At 34.9% G+C, this 23,206-nt stretch overlaps 1 protein-coding gene across 4 annotated transcripts in view; it reads right to left on the reverse strand.

The window, feature by feature from the left end:
• LOC138694604 (neural-cadherin) overlaps positions 1 to 23,206 on the reverse strand; it is a 1,134,847-nt gene that overhangs the window by 28,730 nt on the left and 1,082,911 nt on the right. For all 4 annotated transcript variants that reach the window (XM_069818535.1, XM_069818527.1, XM_069818517.1 and 1 more), the window contains exons 14-23: positions 22,620 to 22,788; positions 19,121 to 19,327; positions 17,265 to 17,536; positions 15,909 to 16,114; positions 15,630 to 15,772; positions 13,872 to 14,132; positions 12,299 to 12,649; positions 8,423 to 8,536; positions 6,474 to 6,660; positions 5,340 to 5,529 (exon numbers count right to left, since the gene is read on the reverse strand). In XM_069818535.1, coding sequence (XP_069674636.1) covers positions 5,340 to 5,529; positions 6,474 to 6,660; positions 8,423 to 8,536; positions 12,299 to 12,649; positions 13,872 to 14,132; positions 15,630 to 15,772; positions 15,909 to 16,114; positions 17,265 to 17,536; positions 19,121 to 19,327; positions 22,620 to 22,788 — 2,100 coding nt within the window. The remainder of the gene's footprint in view (positions 1 to 5,339; positions 5,530 to 6,473; positions 6,661 to 8,422; positions 8,537 to 12,298; positions 12,650 to 13,871; positions 14,133 to 15,629; positions 15,773 to 15,908; positions 16,115 to 17,264; positions 17,537 to 19,120; positions 19,328 to 22,619; positions 22,789 to 23,206) is intronic.

Below are 23,206 nucleotides of genomic sequence, written 5' to 3' on the forward strand. Positions count from 1 at the left end.
AATGTGATTTGTTATACTGTGAGCACGTAAATCATCGCAATGTTATTTTCATTTTGTACTCATATCGAGTTTTAAATATCATTTTATTACTTTACGATCTGATTTTGATTTAGTTTTTTTCCTCAAAACATTTACGGATTATTATTTTGACAACACACTCCTGATGTAAACAAGTAGGTCTAGCTACTTACGTCTTACACTTACAACTTCAGAAATATGAGCAAAGAGGATAAAGAACACTAATAAGTTTTAAAATCATATAGCTAGCAAATTCAATTAGAAAGCTACCGCTACTGATTTGTTAGTAGTTATATCAATTTAAATTTTAGTACAAATTTGGAAGAAAATCAGATTTTAAGTAGGTACAAGTTAAATTAGTTCGCACTACAAGACTTATGATGATTTAAAACAACATGCAGAATCACTCCCTGTTCAAATTATGTATTGAAAATATTAGTGTTCTTTTACACACAGGCACACTTACACACAGTGCTCAAAATTTGAAAGAAGGTCACAGTGACTGTACCAATCTTATCTGTCACACTGCATATCAACACAAAACAGCACTTAAAAATAAGCAAGTGCCAAAGAAACACAAAAGTACTGCAAAAAATTGATCTTTATTGTTAAAGAAATTTTTAATCATCTTTGTAATTCCTTCTTATGCAACTACATTATTCTTAAAGTGAATGTTAGATTAATACAAATGTGATTGACAGTTTTATAATTTCTAGCAACAAAAGAAACATCTGTGAGGCACTGTTCATACTATTACTGTTTTCATTTTTCAATTTGAGCACTGGTTTAGATTTGCTCTTCCTACTTTAGCATTTTCTTGCTTTGGTGTGGTGAGAGCTGTAAATGATATGAATTTGTTTTTGATCTTTTGGTATCCGACATTACAGAAGATTTACAATAATGTAAAATATTACAAAACTTTTTCTATACTTATGTCAATATTATATTAGAACATTCATATCATTAACTTCACTGATCTCCACCACTGCAAGATTAAGTTAATTTATAGGCAAGACAAGGTAATTAATTTAAACTATTCTTCAACACCAGAAACAGGAAAAGAAGATATATAATTGCAATAAAGATGTATAATAACTAATTTCGTACGGTATACCACTGAATTGAACATAAAACTGTAATGATTTCTCTTAAGGGAACCAGGTAGTGATTAGAGGTCAAAAATTCGATTTTTTTATTTTGTATTAAAAAAAAAAAAAGAGTACAAAACTTCCTCTTTAAAATAATATAAATTTGTGGGGGGTATTTCTTCAGATATGCCCTTTAAATGGTCTCTTTAAATTTGGCGGTGCATCTAATTCATACTTCATTCCTTTTTAAATGCAATTTTCCATAAGTTGACATTTTTCAAACAAGTGCATTTTTCTCCGAAACTACTGAATCAATTTACATGAAATTTTTACAGTGTTTTCTGCAGGCTGTGTTCTACACAGTAGACCTACGGGTTTAAGAATGTAACACACATAACACGAGAAAAAAATATATATACATTGAAAAAAATTGCAAAAATTGTTATACAAAGTTCAATATTTTTTCTGTTTCACTAGGGGTGAAGTATTTAACTAAATTTTGCTTTAGAATTTACAATATACATTACTTGATAACTTAACAAAATACAAAGTATATTAGTCAAGATTGTAGCAAGTAATGTGCACCTGAAGAATGAGGTACACTTAGCAAAGTGGAAACAGAAGTTGTCGGTTAGGGCCTTTATTTTGCACTCGAATACGGAACTATTTAGTTGTCTTTTATACCACTGAATTCAGAATGATTGGTTGTATAAGCATGGAAATTTTTATTCCACTCTGAGAACTAAAACCCTAGAAATATTGAACTAAACTTTTGTATCGGACTGTTTCAACCGCATAGGCATCACTACCCACTCCCCTTAAGAAATGTGCTATTCTTTATCTATTGCACTGTTTCTGACTCAAGTTACTGGACATATATGAAGACCGTGCTATAGGTTAACTAGCATTGGGACACATTATTTGATAAGAGTTAATAAATTATGTCCGTCATCAGTGAAGAATGAGAGTAACATTGTCAATTTTGAAGTAAATATCAAAGATTAGCAATAATTTAAGTGTATAAGATAGGAATTAATTTTTAAGGAAAATGAAAGAGGTATGCTAACCACTGTAATAAAATATACTGAAGTATATAACACTGATAAAATTATCAGTTTGATTAAGTATAATAAACTATATAGGCCAGTGGCGGTTCCTCGGGGGAGGGAAAGGAGGAACATCCTCCTCACGTTTTTCTTCTTTTGAAAGTAAATACCAAATGAAATATATGCCTTGAAATTCGAGGAAGATTCGATAATTTTTAAGTTCACAGCTATAAGAAAACCTCGGTTGATCGAGTTTTAAACGACGCGCACTCATGTGCTGCTAGAGAACTGTGAGAAAGGTGCGAGATTGTTTGTGTGGAGGAAAGTCAATCCATTCCTCCTTTACTGCAGTTAACACACATAGACAACAGCGTGATAGCGGCCAAAGAAGCAGAGTTTTAAAGCAAGTAAATGAACGGATAGGGAGGGATCCTCCTCTGAATCAGCGCATGGGTGAGAAATAGAAACCACCTGGTTGTGCAGCAAAGCTCGCTGCCCTGCCATATAACGATGCTGTATTCAACCAGACTAACACATCTAGGAGGAGGCATAATAAAAACAGTTTTAACGCAAAGCTATGAAAGACACCATATAAACTTTTTTTTAAATTATAAATCAAAATATATTATTCATTCCACTTTATATAAGCTACTATTCATGGTTTGAAACTTTCGAGGATATCTGAAAGTTGAAGTTGGATTTATATAAAACAAAGAGGAAGTAGTTCTACTTAGTATCGCAGAGCTTTTTGGCCCCTGAAATTCACTTTCATTCATTGTCTACTAGACAGAACAACAACCAAGTTGTCAGTTTTGTACAAATATATTTGATATTGAAAGTACTCCAAACTACATTATTTTTAACGTAAGAAAAATTATTCGGCCACCGGCAGCTTTGAACAATAATGGTAGTTTGACTTTACAAGAACTGACATTCTTCAAAAGCATGTGACACTGAACTTGTAAAATGTACATGTGACAACATAGACCACGTGGGTGGGTGCAGTCTTCTCGTTTTCCTAACAGATTATTTCTCATTCCCATTTCCGTAAAACTGTTCCAGTTACGTGATAGTAGCTGGTCTCTTCCAACACGTGTGATGCTGTAGTGTGCGCGAAAAATGCTGTGAGGTTGTGAATTTCCTTGTAATTGTTAATTTGTGCAATTATTTAACAATGAATGAAAGTGAAAACACATTATATTTTGGACAATTTAGGAAATTCAGTTTACAAGAACAGATTATTGCTATAGGCCAACCCTAACACTACCTGGTCTTACATGTATGCATGTAGGCTAATTTTTAGCATGTTTCTCTCAAGAAGGTGTCATTTTGCGCTGTTAACTTCTTTCCTCCTCTTACGAAATATGCAGGAGCCGCCACTGATATAGGCTATATATTTAATATGGTATCGGTAGTTAAAACGATTTCGTAAGCAATTTTGAGTGCCATAGCGGCTAAGAGTGAATAAATTTCATCCCTTAGCTTTGGATAAATGTATACATTAAAGTAAGCAAATATTACTTGCTTTGTATTATTTATAGTAGCTACTTTACGTGTATATATTTACAATTATCTGCACTCAACAATTGAGGCGTTCTCTGGAACAAGAACTTAAGTACAAAATCTTGAATTTCAGATACAGAGTATCGAACATTTTAGATCTGGAACAACATCTTTGCGTAGAACGACATTCAAATGTTTCTAGAGGAAGCTGTGTTTATTGGAGGGAAATAATATTTTGGTAGAAAGGAGATATGTCATTAAGGATTCAATATATGATGGAAATGGAAAAACGACGTAACGTATGTTAAGTTGTTATTCTAGGAAATGTCTCTATTATTAATTAATGAGTACTAGCATAATGGAACTAGAAGTCAGCTAACATACTGTTTCTGAAAGAATTTTAATACCGCAAGATTTCACATGCAATTCTTTTTCAGAATTTATTAGCTACCTTACTTCAAGATTTACAGAAATACTAAGCATGATATAATTTGTTGCAAGCCCTTCTTTTTCTGGCGAAATGCACTGTATGGGATAATAGCACCATTTTTACATGACATTTTATTTAGAATATAGGCTATACAAAAGCTACTCGTAGAGTGACTCATCCCCAGAAAATAAATACATCTTCATTTAGGACTAGTTCATGAAATGAATTTTACACTAACTTAAAGGATATTTTATGTTTATTATTAATATCTTCTCTTCCTGTTATGTACAAAGATTTACTACATCAACTAGACAGAAGCAAAATATGTTAGTATTAGGAACATTATTGAATGAAAAGTTTAAGAAAAGAAATGACAGGGGCAAAGAAGGTACACTTAGAGTAAATTGAAACAGAAGTAAATTGGTGCTACAAACAAATCAAAATAACAAAGTGAAATTAAACACTGAAACTTATTTTAAACAGGTATAATTACTGGTACGTCAATACATTATGAAATAGTTTTTTTTTGAAACTAAGGTTTCAATTACTGGGAATAATCAACAGAAGCACTTAAGATTAATGTTATATAATGCTCATGTAATTTCCAACTATAATCTACAGTTCATTTTCTTGTAAGTAATGAGCATAATAACTGTAATGATAGTGGTGATTATAGAGACGATTGTGATTATGATGACTGTGATGATGATGGTGGTAATTGTGATAATGGTGTTGGTGATGATGGTGATTGCAATTGTGATGATACTGATAATGGTAATGGTAGTGATGACTGTGATGTTGTAGTGATGATACTGATAATGGTGTTGGTGGTGATTGTGGTGATACTGATAATGATGGTAATTGTGATGATACTGATAATGATGGTAATTGTGATGATGCTGATGATGATCGTGATTGTAATAATGGTGCTGATACTAATTGTGATTATGATGGTGGTGATTGTAATAATGATGATGATGGTAACAGTGGTGGTGGTGTTTGTGATAATGATGTCGATTACAGATAATAACTGTTTTTAAGATTTAGCATGAAAGTACACATTTCCCTTAAGAAAAAGATTATTATTGTAAAAACAAATGTTATTGTATATTTTAAAATAATAAAAATAGTTACGAATGTTAGTAACAGAAAATCAACTTTTTTGTTAATACTCAATCATCTGATAAAGAAACTAAACTGTTTTTGGGAAAATAAGCATTAAAATTATTTTTTAAGATTCATTTATATGCTTACGTGCACTCGTATTCGTTCCACAGGTCCACACATTCGAAGGGATCAGAGCAGATGACATTGGCACAAGGTTTGTTGGAGGGACAATGCCGTTCCAGGTTACGGGCCATGGTGGCCTGTCCCCACTGGGTTCCGTTCATGGCAGGAGGCAGGGGCAGATGTTTCCCTTCCAGTCTAATATCATCAAGGCAACCTAAAACAAATTTGAATACTTATAATTCCTGATAATGACATAACAGAACAGAATAGTTTTCGGAATATGTATGATAAGAACTTTCTTGTGTTTTGAAATTGAGTTGTGTGTTGAGAATATCGTTGGGGTGTGTTTTCGTGTGTCTGTATATTTCATATTGTTCTAGTGTGTTGAGTTTCTGGCTTTTTGGTTGGATGTGCAGTATTTCCATGTCTGTGTTGATGTCTCTGTAGGTGTGGTTGACACATATGCAGAACACATCACAAATGCCAACCACACCTACAGAGACATCAACACAGACATGGAAATACTGCACATCCAACCAAAAAGCCAGAAACTCAACACACTAGAACAATATGAAATATACAGACACACGAAAACACACCCCAACGATATTCTCAACACACAACTCAATTTCAAAACACATACACTCTTTGACTCTACACTACGAACGCACCCACACAGGAAACAAGAGGCGCCAAGACCAACAACGACCAGTTCCGAAGATGACCGAAAATAGGACGAAACATGTTAACAAGGTACGTTAAAATTTAACACAAGAAAGTTCTTATCATACATATTCCGAAGTGATACAGTGTTAAAAGTTGTGTAATCAAGATGTAGAATAGTTTTATTCACCACAGAACACGAAAATATTATCAGCTGCGTCAAATGCTAATCCTACCCTTAAAATAAATGTATAATATAACAATTACAAAACACGAAACAAGAAAATATATAGACTCTGTGTGATTAATGACATAAAAAGCTCATACAAGTGGTGAGTCCAAGAATTCGTGAATACGAAAAAAAAAAACAAAAAAAAAAAAAAACAAAAAAAAAAATGATATTCTAAAAGAACATTTTAAACTCTATTTTTAAAAGATTTGTTGTCTAATTCCTTTATTAACTACAGTGTCTATGAAATTGATTCCATACTGTACCTTTCTGGTAGTCTGCATAAACCTCAAACGTCCGCACTCCAGTATACTCTGCTTTCCCACCAGCGTAGACACCTTCCTGTTTGTCCACAAGTAGCCATTGATGGCCTTCAAACTGGAATGTTTCGTTATACCGCCTGCCTTCCCCTCCATCGAGCTCCAATGTTGCAGCCGAGCCATATCTTGAAACCTGTACAGATTGTAAGGAATAACTTATTAAAATACGCTCTCAGCATCTGAATTAAAAAACATTATTCTTACGCAAGCCACTGACACGAGAAAAGACCAGAAATGTCGAAGACAACTTGGAGATATTAGATAAAAAAAAGTAATTAGAATTATTGGTACTTGTTTTATGATTCTTAAGATAAATGTTGGATATATATTATTTTCAAAATGTAGCATAACAAGTTCAGTCAAGTACAGACAAATACATAATAAATAACATTATTTGAGTGGGAGGAGAAAAAGAAGAAAATGTTGAGTTGCATCTTATTCCTGATTAAGCTAAACAATTTCTATGGACCGAGCGAGCTGGCTCAGATGGTAGCATCTGAGACTTGCATTTGGGAAGTCCCGGGGTCAAATCTCATGGCTGACCAATCTGACTGGGGTTTTCCATGGTTTTCCTCAGTCACAAAGGCAAATGCCGGATTGGAAATTGACATGCCATGATTCAACACCACCTCAATCACCAATATCATAAATATTAATCAAAACCCATAATCAGTTACATGAACACAAGCCATCTACAACACATAATAGAAACAGGAACTCAACAATAGTAAAAGCGGCCTACTGGCATACCCACAGATCCTAACACACGATATGATCACAGATGTTAAAGCGTGTATAAATAAACTTAACAATGGGGGGGGGGGGATACATGATATTAAATTTCAGTATTTTTCCCACAACTTTAGTTAAGTTTTGCCGAAGTCCTTCTTGTGTGGAGCTGATACAGTTCAATGTGTGTTGAGGAGAAGCACTTTAGGCATGAGGAGAATTTCTTAATTTGCTCTACGTATACAATGGTTTTAAGATGATCTGTTTGAAGTCCAGAGATAGCAGTTAGTTCATTACGGTTCAATTATATTTTTACTGCATATATGTTGTGGGTGTGTTATTGTATGTTTGTATATTTCGTATTGTTCTAAGATGTTTAACTGTGGACTTTTTGGTGTGATGTGTAGAATTTCCATATCTGTTTCTATATTATTGTAGTCATGATTATTGTTGATAATATGTTCTGCGTAATTTGTTGTAATGTATGGTTTGGTTATAGCTTTAAATGTGTTCTTTAGACCTTGTTTGAAAGGTTCTTCCTGCCTGTCCTATGTAAAAATGTGGGCAACTATTGCATTTTAGTTTGTAAACCCCAGTTGAATTATATTTATTTGAATGTTTGATGTGATTATTTAGATATTTCCGTGTTGTGTTATTTTTTTTGTATGCTATCTTGTATTTTAGTTTTCTGAATGAAGTTGCAATTTTGTTAGTATTGGTATTGTGATATGTTAACTGGCGTCGAAACGGTCTGTCTGTCTAAGGTATATAACCTTTTTTAAAAATTTCAACACTTTTAACGTATCGTTAAACAAGTTTAAGTTTTTTAAACAAAGTGTTACCGTGAACCAGAATCAATGATAAAAGTTTTTGTCGTTCAAAGCCTATAAGGTTGAGCAATCTGTTATATATGTGATCTGGGCTACAGGCCTACCTGAAACATCACTCTCACCATTCTATTTTCTAATCCTTTAATTCGTAAATCAGTGTATTTGTTTATCGATGGAAGACATTTCAGAATTCCAAGATTAATCGGAGAACTTGAAAAACACAAATGAATGAATATACTCTAACATTATATAGGTAGCGGTACAAATTTTATTTTGTTATGATACTGATATGTAATAATGTTACTTTTACAGTTAATTTTATTGCCTTTTACTTACCTTAGCTGTATGCCACTGTCCATCACCCACTGTTACGGCACTCAACCAGATATCCTTCTCTTCTGTTCTTAGGCTGTTCAGGTTGTAACGGAAGTGAAGTCTACTGTCTTTGATCTGAAGAAAAAGAAAAATACAATTCTGATTTCCCTAAAAGCAAGCAAAAATCACTAAAACTAACACAAAATAGAGGAAAGGAGGGAAAAAAATATTGGATAAAATTAAAACTGATGAATTAAATACTATTTTATTCACAATCATGCCATGGTATGAAAGAAAAATGATATGAGACAAATATTATGTTATCGATGTCATATAGCTAAAGAAACAGTAATAATATAAGTAATAACAACAAAAAAATCAGCGTTAAAGAGGCCCTTCTGCAGCAGTAATGTTAAGTTTTTCTCCCAGCATGAGCCTTTTGCTTTATGTTAGTAGTTTTTCCTCTCTTGTTTGTGGGTTTTCCTATTATTTTTTATTTTGTGTTGCATGATATAGTTATTTATATAGAATAAATTTATTGATAGTTCAGAAATAAATGCAACTTTCTTCTAGTTTCTTCTAGTAGTTGTTGTTGAGCATGTTATGATGTAATTAATCGGTTTGTGAAGAAGGAGATTTATCGAGTGAATTTGCAGTACAAGTAGGTCTATGTAATTAGGCATGTATAGACCTTGTAAATACGGAATGGAAGTAAAATAACCTTGCAGATTGAAAAGGACGATAGGGTACGCTCAAATGACTAGAAAACCTATAGGCCTATTATGTTTTGTGATTAAATGCACTGTTAATTAGAAAATTAACTTGGAAGTTCCAGCAGTCTGGCAACCTCGCCACTAAAAGTCTCTTTTTGTATCTCAATACAGATGTAAGAGGTCAACGAACTCAGCGTATGTGAACTGCCTCACGGCTCTTTCTCTAGCTACAACATTGCAATGTGGATTATATCATTCAGTGATTTGAAATTAGTGGTTTTCAAATTAAATTTACACGAAAACTGCCCAAGTTATTGAAATATGACAGAGAGATAAATGATTCTTTATTAGATTTTCTATCGATATGGACCAAAATCACGATCCAATTCCCAATAGTTACCGAATAAGAGGGTGTTAAACATTTGGAAAAAGATATTTTTTTCTGAGAAAACTATGAGCATTCCATCAATATGGTATTATAGATTTTTTGTTACATACAACATGAGCTATTTGCTCTTGAAATCTGCAGGGTTATTTCACTTCCACCCTGTATATATATATATATATATATATATATTGCTCATCGGATATAAGACTGGCACAACTCAAACTTGAATAATTTGATAAAACTCGAGTTGTGTCTGTTTTGTAGCTAATATAAATAATTTTTACTTCAGTGAAACATTCAATTTTGCCCCATCTGTCGTAAAACAGTTGACTTAGAGATGTGTCAGTCTTATAGTTGGTAGAACATTGTTATAGCTATCCAGTTATGGTACTAACTCAATTTTCAATTTTTTTTAGTTGTGCCAGTCTTGTATCCGATGTGCTATATATACGAGGGTGTTTGGCCAAACACCTGCATAGAATTGGAATATATCAGTCCCCTAACTGTCCATTGTGCAACTCAAACCAAGAAATGGATTCGGAACACCTCAAAATCTGTGCTTCAGTGGCTGGTCATGATAATATCTTTGAAAAATATTGGAGTGCAAGAGGTCAAATGACTTTATTGTCAAACGCCTGGCATTAGAAAACAACAACAACATATATACGAGGGAAGGTCAAAAAGTAACCTTAATAATTGTTTTATTAATTGAATATGTAGCCTACAATAAGACTACAAACTCTTCATCACTTTTCAACATAGTCTCCACTACATTCAATGCAAGTGTTCCTGTTATACTATGTTGAAAAGTGTTGAAGTGTTTGTAGTCTTATTGTACATATTCAATTAAGTTAATGAAACAATTATTAAGATTACTTTTTGACACTCCCTCGTATAAAGAAATCTCTCAATCTCAGTCACGTCTTGGTCTCCTCAACTTTGAAACCCATCATCTGCTGCTGATAGGAAATTATAGTGAATGGCGCGAAGTTTGTCAATTATACAACCAACGCTAAGTTTGCGTCATTCACTATTATTGCCTACTACTTTAAAATACAGTGGCGTTAGAAATCTTGTCTCTAGTTGTGATGATGGTGATTGATGATAATGATGATGGTTGGTGGTGATGGGGATAATGCTTTGTATTGTATTGTACTGTATTGTATTTATTAACATTCCATGGTATTCATACATTGCTTTACAGCTAGAATATGGAACAAGCAGTGGCGTAGCATGAAATTTCGAGCAGGGGAAGCTAACTCAAGTTGTCTTTCATGTACATATGAGAAAACGTATTACAAAAATATAGTCTTAAAATAAATAGTAGTCAATATCAAGTCAGCAGTCCGAAGATTGGTTGGAACCTCGTAACACCAATAAGGCATGACCTCAAATGGTACGTAGTAAAATATGATTTCATGGTTTACACATATCTCTAACAAATAGACACGGTCATTTGTTTTTTAAATCGCACTTTTGTTCGTAAGTCAGTCTTGATAATATAATTGTCCTAAAAATTCAAGTAAATTGGTGTCAGGAACTGTTATTTCACTCATTATTTATTATATCAGCCGCAATGCACACTAACACTTCAACTGAACAAACCCTCACGAAAGGGATAACTCGGAAATTTTCAATGTAAAAGCTAGCTTCTTCCGTGCCTTGCAAGCAGGGTAGGTTAGTTAGAAAGGAATGGAGAATCTGCGGGGTGGGTTACACAGAAGAATGAGTGAAAGAAACCGGTCTGCTTGGAAGCTGGTGTGTGCAGGCTTCTTGTTTACTGCTGCATCACAAATCATCCTGAGCTGCCGCATCACAATATTTAACGCATAATTATAAACTCTAATAAAATTCATAAATAATTTTGTTCATAAACTGCAGGTTTATTATGAAATTATTATTATTAACTGGGGAAGCTGAGCTTTTTAGCTTACATTGACGCTACGCCACTGGGAACAAGTCAAAAAACTTAATACTATTATAAAGTCTTAATTTATAGTCACAGTCTAGATGAAATATATATACACACGAGATTTACAATATAGTCTACTAGTACAACACAAAATTTTAGTATCAATTTCATGAAGTGTTATTGAATGTCATGAATTCACCTACAGAATAGAAGGCGTGAGAAATTAGGTACTTCTTTAATTTGGCCCTAAATAACCTTATGTTTTGAATTTCATTTTTTATATCGATAGGGAGGCTATTAAAAATTTTTACTGCCATATAACGCACTTCTTTTTGATAGCACGATAGACTTGCTGATGGAGTATGAAAGTCATTTTTTGACTTGTATTTATGCTATGAACTGTTGAATTAGTTACAAAGTTTTCACGATTACATATGAGGAAGACTATTAATGAAAAGGTATACTGACAAGCCATGGGCATTATTTGTAGTTTTTTGAAAATAGTTCTACAAGATTCCCTAGATTTGGTACCTACTATTATTCTAATTACTCTTTTTTGTAATAGAAATATACTGTTACTATCTGTGGAATTTCCCCAAAATATTATTCCAAAACTCATTACCGAGTGGAAGTATGCAAAGTATATTGTTTTTAAGGTATTGATATTTACTATCTTTTGCATAGATCTAATAGCAAAACAAGCTGAATTTAGCTTCTGCTATTGATGAGCTGATAATGTTGATGATGATGGTAGTAGTGTGGTGCTGATGATGATTGATAGCAGTGATGGTGGTAACGGTGATGGTGTAAATGACAATGGTGGTGGTGTTCACAACTGTAGTGATGACAGTGCTTCTATAGAAAACTGTTAGAGAGTGACGTACCTCAAGAATTCCATACTCTCGGTTGTGTTGATCGCTGACTCTGAAGAGCTCTCCATGTTCCTCTCTTGTTCGGAAGCGCAGCTGAATTTGTGTGGAGAAACGGTCTGGCTCGAAAGACAAGGCATACTTGACGTAGCTCTGGGGTTTGAAGGTTGTGGGGACTGTGGGGGTGATGCAGCCAGGACCCGTCCAGCCTGGCTTGCACTGGCAGCGAGCCTCCGAGAAGCTGCCCACACACATGCCGTGCTCCCAGCAGCGGAATGTAGCTTCCTGAGTGTTGCACACATCTTCTGTCTGTGGGCAGCCAGCCAGGCTGTTTCTCGACAGACCCGGATTTGCGAGGTCGTACAGCTAGAAAAAAAATTGAAATTCTTTTCTTCATATGCATAAAAAGAAGCTAAAATAAGCAGAAGTACAACTATCCCACGTTCAAAACTTTTATAGTACATTATGCAACGAGCCTATAATGGTAGTAATTAAGATGCGAGTATGTTTATGAAACGAGCGCGAGTTTCATAATTTTCATACGAGCGTCTTAATTACCATTATAGTCAAGTTTCATACGACTTTTTATGCTCGACCATATTTCTAACTTGAAATTATTCATAAGAATTAATGTTTTTCTTATCTGACTGAGGAGTGGAACTGACCTTGTGCAATACCTCGTAAATTGTCAGATGTGCGCAGACGCGATAGTATTGATTTTTTCCGAGAAATAAATGTCGACATTGACCTTGACATTGAAAAACGAGATGACAAATTGAATTTATTTGAATATTATTTACAATTAACGCTAATTATTATAGTAACAGAACTGACTTTATTTCAAATATAGGTGATTTATTGATTTACTGTTCTTTTTCGATTGCATATCCGAGAATAATCGATACTTGCGCTTTCATATTGCTACAATGGTATTTTCTGGTTGGTGGAACACCTGAACTTTAATGAATAGATGTACTTTAATGAGGTCCATTAAAGGGCTGCTACCAGGTGTATAATTACTACATTTCGGGATGGTCGAGCATAAAATAATTTATAGGTTATCATTTCATTAAGTGTTTAACCCATAGTTGTGGAATCGGGACATAAGTATCCCCCTAGTGGAGGTTTCAATACCTACAAGGAATTTAGTTATACTTATTTTCCGACAGATGACAGAGGGACAAGTGGTAAGCTTTTCGACTCAAATGTCACCTTGTAGACAACTAAGGTATTACTAGGACGTGAGAGAGAAGAAATTTAGTTCAGAGCTCTAATTTAGGCTTATGGGACACACGGCTTAAAGTCCCTACGCCTTGAAAAATCCATCGACCCCAGATGGGTTGACCCCCCCCCCCCATCCCTGGAGTCTAGGGGAGAGTGCTTTACCCCTAAAGCACTTGGGGGCGACTTAAACCTACCAGTACCCAATTTTCAAAATTTAACTACTGAAATGTTTCTTTCTCTCCCTTCTCTCCTTTCTTCTTCTCTTCCTCCCTTCTCACTTCACATGGAACTCGTAAAAGAATTTATGAAATCAGAATAATGTAAAATTCATTTTAAATGATGCTATAATACACTCATTTCCTACCTTGCTATTATGGAATACATTCTTTATACAGCCATCGAAACCTTTGCCAACAGGCATGAACTGCCAGTGGTAATGTGTGGGGTCGAATTGTTCTACATAAAGTCCTCCAAGTTGCAAGGGGGCGTTAACATTCAGGTATTCGTTGAAAGGTGGCACTGTGCCGTGTGCTTGGCAGCTTGAGTCATCAAATTCAGGCGGTGTTCCATCCTCCAGTTCTGCCACGTCTGCAGACTTGCAGAAATCCACTACTAACCGAACATTCTGTAACAAATTATACATTTATACAGTATTACCATCTGGTACACTTAAGACACTGTGGTAGTATATGAATATGAAGTAGGCCTAGTAAAGAATAAGGAATAAGAAATATAAGGGAAATTTAATTTCAAAATTTAGCAGTTTTTCTAGTTTCCTTTTTCTTTCCTGTTATACAGAATGTAATAAAATGAGTTTTTGTAGACTCCGAGGAATTGTAGAGGAAAGAAAAAGGAACACATTTTCAGTATATACATATAGTCTGAAACGTTTTCTTGGAAATAAAAGCAATACTTTACATGAAGTTACATTAACTATGCTAGATTTAAAAAGTCAGTGAAACATATTTTACTTTTCCACATGCCTTTTACTGTCAATGAGTATCTTAGTTTAGCACTCCAAATTTAATTTACAGTAGTTAGCATCTCCTTTTGTGTTTACTGCTCTTCTTTTCTATCTGATTCATGTCTGGGGTGAGACTGCCCAAGAAGATAAGGAAACCAAGAACTTTGTACAAATAATGGTCTGAAGAAAACTGTGGAGAATTGACTTCATTACAGAATGTGTTGATTGTATATTATTTGTATATTATTGTAGACATCTTGTATGTCGGAATAACATGTATGTAACCGCATATTTATTATGTATTCACTCTGACGATGCCATGAAATCATTGTATTTCCTAAGGCTAATAAATATCTATCTATCTACATTGATGAAAACAAATTATGTACATCAGCTGAATTAAAATTATCTTAGTGTTCCATGTTGAATCTTTCATACACTACTTTTAACACTTGAATATAAATAATTGATTAAATGGCGATCTTACTCGTGTTAATTATGTAAGCATGTGTGGCTTACATCTGTTTCGGTGCTATTTGACACCATCCTCAGAGCCTACTAGATCTCAGCGCTATCTCAACTTCGCTGCCTGTTGTGTTGTAAATACAGACATGGAAATCCTACACATACAACCCAAAAACAAAAAACTCAACACACTAGAACAATATGAAATATACAGACATACTAAAACACACCCTAATCAAATTCTCAATACACAGATCAATTTTAGAACACACACACTATTTGACACAACTCTTCATCACACGAATGCACCCACACAACAGGCAGCGAAGTTGAGATAGCGCCGAGATCTAGTATGGTGTCAAGTAGCACCGAAACAGCTGTAAGCCACACATGCTTACATAATTAACACGAGTAAGATCGCCATTTAATCAATTATTTATATCTTAATGTGGTAAGTTCAGTTCCAGTACAATATTTTTTTACATTTTATCATTCTACTGATGTATTACAGAAGTTTTTAATTGCAAATATATTTTATAAGAATACAGGGACTGGGAATTATCACCCTCATTGGAATAAGCATAATGTAAGTAGAGATAGGAATGCTTTTCACACTGGCGGAGAAATCCTTCCTGCTCCCATTTCTTACAAATAGCACCCTTCATGCATCAGCAAGACTTGTACTGTTCTCACCTCAGTATCCCAAAAGACATCTATCCTATGCCATTCACCGTCGTCTAATGTCTTTTTCGTTTTCACTCTCAGTTCTAGAGTACCCGAACCAAAATCGATAAGTAATCTAGGCGTGCCTCGTTCTAGTTCCAGAGAGATAAAATCTGAAACAAAATTAATAAACAAACTCCATTACTTTCTAGTATTTAATATAATACTGGTATGTATAACATATATACATATCAATTAAAGCCTGAAATAATTATACAGCCAGACTGAAGTAGCAGCTACATTACTTACCTGAAACTAGGACTTCATCTGTTTCTGGAGGTACTATTGGTCCATTGTAAAGTAGCATTCCATCTGCTTTTCTTGTTATGAATTCGAGACTAAGATGGGAGTTATCACACATGTCAAGTGGCGGGTACCACGCCCATCCACTGCCTCGGAAACTTCGAGCAGTTTGTTGACACCGAGGCCCATGGTAGCCACTTGGACACGAACAACTGTGAACAAAACATCGTGGTTTTTGTTTCTATACTTGTCAAAAATATGCTGTTGATGTTTTTAATGTATCCGAATATAGTCAAGAGTCAACTAAGACCTTACCTTCTCCTAGGCTGACATTTGTATGGAAAGTCAATGGAGGAATAAAACTAAAAGACAGAAAAGAATCTAAACTCTAAAAGTTCATTGAAAATTTGTTTTCATTTTATTAAATAGTACCGGTATCACAATTAATAAGATGATAGTTGAGGATAAAAACTTGAAGAGTTTGTCTTATATTCAGTTTTAATTTTCTATCAGCGTATTCCGAATCTCACTGGTCCGGTGGCATCAATGACGTCACGTTGCAGCGAAATAAGGAACAAAACTGCTGGAAGGATCGATGGCTGTCATGGCGACTGTACAAGTTGTCGTCTGTGCTACGCTAGCAAAATTTTGCGAAATTTTCGTACTCCCATCTCGTTCGAAGAAAAGATAGCATAAACAATTGATTTCTTGAACCGGTAGTAATAACTGGTCCGTTGACATGTTCGCTCATAAGCCATTAACATATTGTTTTTACGTTGTGCTCATTACAAACAATACAGCAGAACACACCGCCATGACACAACAGTGCACGATGTCATTCGTCTGCTAATTCCCGCCCTATACAAGAACCAATCAGATTTACTGATGGCGGCTGATGGAGACTGCCATCACCTCTGCAAGTTGATGGCACCGGTGGAGCCTCAATGACGTCATCAGTGGAATTCGGAACACCGTGATGCTATCGGATTGCTCACCGGTGAGATTTGGAATACGCTCTATAGTACATCAACAGGTCCATTACACTAATGGCTCTGGACTAGCGAGATTATGAATCGATGTATGTTCCCATTCTTCTCCATCAGAGGTCTCCCCAATCATTTTTGGGGTGAAATTTGTTTACCAGGAGTCGAGAACAGCACAATGGTAAGCCTGGACACAGAATTTTGAATTTCTCTGTCTTTAATCATGAACAAAGTTATCTTTTACATTCAGTATGTTTACTACGAGTATATGAGACAATAACATTAATCTTCATTAAATTGAAGGCGCACTTAGGATTTCCTCTCCATAAAATCATTCACTGCTCTTGAACAGGTTTGAAATAAAATACTGATAACTTACCTAAGGCCATATCTCCCTTCTATACACCTGCCACCATTGTAACAGTGGTTCGTTCGACATGATTCACTTTTGGTGAAGTTACGGGCACCACATGTGCACTCAGCAATTACATCAACACGCACACCGACCAGCGATGTCTTGTTGGCGTTCACCATGTAGGGCAGTGTGCTGATATCCAGAGTGTTGGTGCAACTGCCCTCACACATCTGGTTCTCATATAGGCACTCGTCAATACCAACCATTGTGATGTTGATGCCAACATCCTTCTCAATCTGCGAAAGAAAAACAATATTAATGAAGGTAAAGGTGTAAAGGGAATTCATTGTGTCCTCCAACTATACTGACTCAAATATTCATCTCTAGAGTATATATCAGATTTCAGACCACTTTAACACCGTAGCACTGTTCTTAGTGCACTATGGAATGTGGATCACATAGCTCACAGGACAATTCATAATTATGTTTAATGGAGCAATAGTGAAATGCCAGTAAGAGAAACGAGAGTGTTCCTAAAAACCTGCTAGCTATCGTCTTTGGTTACTAAAAATCAGTGCTGAAGTTAAGATGTATATATTGGGTAGGCTGAAAAAATCTGCTTACTGTGTATCTTTTTATACAGCAGATGTTTCTCGGGTTCTTCATTAACATTTTTTGTGACACAGATCTCACAAGAAGATTATGATCACTCATTTTCATCTCCAAACACAATACAGGTATAACAATATAACTTATTTGTCTCAGAGCACCCTGTTAGCCAAAGATACTTCCTATAGGTACCGGTACCATGAAAATTTAAATTTAATATTTTGTCTTCCTCCATCTGCTACTTTAATATGTAAATGTAGTGTCGATCTCCTATGTTTGTAAGCTGATTTTGTTTCATACGCCCAACTTGAAAACCTTTCTTTTTTAAATAAATAATGACCTCAATGTTCTCTCAGTATGAGCAATTTTACACAAAATTAGTATGTAACACACATACATGCATGCACTTTTGATTAAACTAACACTCAACAATGCAGTGCATTCACAGAAAACCAATATAGTGTGGCATATTATAATGCAGTTGAGGCTAGTCCTGCAGCCTGCTACTGAGTCATAGTGAATCAATACCCCCTCCTCCCCGACCTCCCCTCAAGCTTGCGAGTGCCACTGTCTGTAAGCGAGGCTGTCGCGCCTCACTATGAGGCTTTTGCCACAAGCCTCTCGCAGTGGAATGACTGCCAACAGTGAATTTAATATATGGACGGAACGGAGTGAAACCAAGTCTTACAATACATTATTATTATGAATTTATACTGTTACTAGATATAATAACTCAAATATTTTGGGTAGGCTAAGCCTCTTAAGAGCTTCGCCACTGCTAAAAATTCAATTTGGAATTGTCGGAATTTGACTGCAGTCTCTAAAGTGGAAAGCCGAAGCTCAGGGTTGTTCAGCAAATTAATTAATTCAGTTCTTTTCATGTAACAGAGATGGACATAATGAACACTTTGGGAGTGAAGTATTCACAGGTGATCTAATTCGCCTTCCCTTCAGATATATTTAATTCTCTTACTTATTCAGTACAATATAATGTAAGATTAATAACAAAATATATGTGATGCACTTTAGCACACAATGATTTGTACTTCTCCTATAAAAATAAAGAAGAAAAAGAAAGAGGAGGAGAATGAGATGGAGAAGAGAGAGAAGGGCACACGAGTGGAGAGGGGAAAAATAAGAAGTTGGATCAGTAGCAGGAAGAAAAGGGGGTGGAGAGGAAAGGAGAAATATAAAATCTTTTAGATGTACTTAGGTGGTGTTTATGGCTATATTAGTATTGACATCAACAAGTTAACTTAGCTGTTACGTACCTCTTCTCTATGCATTAAAACAAGGCCATTGAGTCGTACTGGTTTGTAATAGGGGGAACCGTGAGCAGCAAACCGGATGTCAGTCACAGGAGGGTGCTTCCGTCGTAACTGTACACTGAACACATCGACATTTTCCCTTTCTGTGTTGAGCAGGTCGGCCAACTTGTCTCTAAAACGGTCTGCTTTACTGCGTTGTAGATTTTGTGACTGTAAAGTAAAAAACAATTTCGTATATTGATAAACAGCAGTTATACAATTCATTTACTCGAAATTTTTCTATCTTAAATTTAGAGACAGTTAAAACAGTATGGGTAAGTTATATACACTAGAAGGATGTGTGCGTTATTAAATCGAGACGTGAAAAAATTATACAACGAAAAAGCAGGGGCAGAAATGTGAACAACATACAACATACAGCACATAGTCACAAGTATCGCATACAAAGTAAAAAATCGAAATATAACAACGAAAAGGATATCCTACAAATCAATAATAAAACGGAAGAAACATGGTTACAATATTATAAAAATAATAATATAATAATGAAATACAGGAAAGAATTCCAGAAAATGATAGTAATATGTGTCGGTTTACAAGCAAAAGATACTAAGTCAAAAATATTACTTCTGAGAAAAAGGAATTTGAAAGTTTTTGAGAAAACTGCGTCCTCAAAATATCACTTTTAGAAAGTTGTTTCTCTTTATGTGTATTTCATTTTCCAATTCTAAGTTTATACACATACCTTATGTAGGCTATATTATATACGCCTTTTTCTCAGAAGTAATATTTTTGACTTAATGTGTTTTGCTTGTAAACCGACATATGGTTGCTATACCAATAACGATGGATAAATTAAAAATGATCTTAAAATATTTTGGAACTAAGAAGAGTCCTAGAATAAACAATATAAACAATATACAATTTCATAAATATAAAATATAGACTATTTACGACCATAACAAACTCAGAAAATAAATTATGGTTCTGATACACCATATACGTAGGACAAATTCAGAAACCTTTAAAGAATAGAACTAGGAAGAATACCATATTAAAATTGCATAAAGTATTGCCAATGTCTGCAGTTATGTATGGAAATGAAAATTAGGTCTTAAAAAGAATGGAGGGGTGGGGAAGAGTCGACTGAAATGTGTTGTTGTTGCCGTTGTCATTGTTTGCTAACGATCTTGATTTTGGATTCTTCCATTTTCGAACTATAATCACAGTCTAGTATATACAGTCGCGGCTCAATACGTAGTAAATATGCAAACATTAGATAGTTGCTCACCATTAGGATCGCTAATATCGCCTCATTACAGGCAATGCAAAATAGTAACATCACAGTCTATTGTTTCTAGCACCCTCAAAACTCAAGCTTCGTGACTGTATATAGTAGACTATGCTATAATAGTGTTTCGTTAGCTGGGTTGGTATATCTCCTTGGATTTTGGGCATTGCTTGACACTGTAGTAGATGTTCTCCTTTCATTGTATCACTATCTGGTTGGGTTTTTACAGAGGTTTTCCCCAACCATCACACAAGTGTCAGGTAATATAAGGCGAATCCTTGGCCTCACTTCATCTCACTAAGAAATTGTGTAACTCTCAACTTGTTTCACATCTTAAAGCTTCATTAATGATGTAAGATCTATGGAATACAATAAATGAAATGAAATGGTTGTTTGTAGATAGCGCATTGAGGTGAAGTGTAGATGTTCAATCTGTGAGAGCGTGCCCAGTAGTTAATCAAAATAATGCTACAGCTTTTTTTTTTTCGTGGGAAATCAGGAATCGGATTTTTATTTTAAAAAATGATTCTCCATTTTTTTCAGTATTGTTGTTTTTAAATTCTTCGTTTTGTTTTGTCGTTTTGTCAACTGAAATATGCCGTACCTTGAAAGAGCATGTTCACAACACAAAAATACGTGAAGAATTAACAATTTTTAATTCAGAACAAAATTCATTACTATAAACTGAATTGGACAGAACATAGGCTATACGACTTACGAAGCTAACTAGACCAATAAAAGGAATTTTGGAATACAAACCATATGGACACCGAGACGTGGGATGTCCAAGAACTAGATGGGAGTAATGATATCTAGAATGGAACAGGCTATTAAAAGATTGCAATTTCGAGATTAAGAACATAGGAAACTGAGCAGGTTCGAACCTAAGAATTCGATGCTAGTAATTAATTTGGGACATCTGGCCGAAATCTATGGCTGACCACTAGGATCCAGAATACAAAGCAGAGGTTAAATTAAAAATACAATATGATTGCGGAGAGAATATGGAACAATGATAAATTTAAAAATAAAGTACAATTTGATTACGGAGAAACATGAGATGAAAATAGATTGAAGAGTAATGAAATGAAGTTGTTGTTGTTGTTGTCTAGTGCCTTGCATTTGGCAATGAAGCCATTAGCAGTCGTGCTTTCCAATACTTTTGAACTGTAGTTTCTTCTGATCTTAATGCTTCACAGGTCTTCAAGTGGTCTTCATTCATTTCTGCTGGATCGTTACGCAGGACACATAAGGGTGAAGCTGATATACCTATTCTGTAGAGATGACTTGCTAGACAGTCATGATTTGTCAATAGTCTGAAGGCTGCAACTGCTGTTTTCCTTGGTCTCTGGGGGATTATATCTGAGTTGGAAAGTAGTGTAATCCATTTTTTGTCTTTAGCATTTGATTCTATTTCTTGTAGGCATGAATGAGAAAATTTTGTAGTGATCAAGCGTTTTATTGAGGAATATGAGAAATTAAATGAAGTAAAAAAATAATTACATAGTATTATACAAGTGATTGTGTAAAATGGATCATGAATCTCTCAATACCATTAGACATTAACTCTTACGAATCCACAGAAAAGTGAAACATTCATACAGTCTCGCTTATCCAACTGCTATCCTTTCTTTTCATACTTACTTACAAATGGCTTTTAAGGAACCCGAAGGTTCATTGCCACCCTCACATAAGCCCGCCATCGGTCCCTATCCTGTGCAAGATTAATCCAGTCTCTATCATCATATCCCACCTCCCTCAAATCCATTTTAATATTATCCTCCCATCTACGTCTCGGCCTCCCTAAAGGTCTTTTTCCCTCAGGTCTCCCAACTAACACTCTATATGCATTTCTGGATTCGCCCATACGTGCTACATGCCCTGCCCATCTCAAACGTCTGGATTTAATGTTCCTAATTATGTCAGGTGAAGAATACAATGCGTGCAGTTCTGCTTTGTGTAACTTTCTCCATTCTCCTGTAACTTCATCCCGCTTAGCCCCAAATATTTTCCTAAGCACCTTATTCTCAAACACCCTTAACCTACGTTCCTTTCTTTTCATGATAAACATTTTTTTGTTAAGGGCTTTTTGGCAACCGAAAGTGTTGTAATGAAACTTTGCATCAGTGGTAACCTAAAAAAAAAATATACCGTACTTCTTTGGAATAGAAAAGAAATAAAAATAATATGTAATAAGTAGACTGTACTAACTCGGTAGTTCCAGACTCTAATGAAGTCTTCATCAGACAGCCCTGCAATCCGCACAGAGCCTGAGTTGATCACAGCTTCATGAGGAATCTCCCGCACTGTTACTGTTACATTGGCTGGCACGTCCGTCTGCGTGTGTTTGCGGTCGTACACTTTGAATTTCAGATGGTACCTGTGTTGACAAAGATTGATATTATTATAGAATGAATATATGCAATAATATCTAGGGTACCAGTACTTTAAATGAAACACCACTGTATTAATTATATTTTAAATTGGTATCTATATAACATTTTTGAGAAACATTAAATTATCGGTCAGAAATTAGTTAAACAAAAGGTTAACAAACAATGAAAATATAAGGAAAAATGTGTTTTATTAATAAATGCTTTATTGCATATTTGGTAACTTGAGACATCATTTATTTGATCTCACTTATTTTATGATTTTCAGACCTTTAGAAGTGATTTAAGAAACACATTTGACGCAACGTAGACAAAGCATGATTTTTCTTAAAATCATTTTAAAACTTATTTCCTGAATCTATGATAAATATAGTAAATCCAGAAATAAGTGAGAGAAAACATTTA

Source organism: Periplaneta americana, chromosome 1 (assembly GCF_040183065.1).
Source record: "Periplaneta americana isolate PAMFEO1 chromosome 1, P.americana_PAMFEO1_priV1, whole genome shotgun sequence".
Lineage (NCBI taxonomy): Eukaryota > Metazoa > Arthropoda > Insecta > Blattodea > Blattidae > Periplaneta > Periplaneta americana.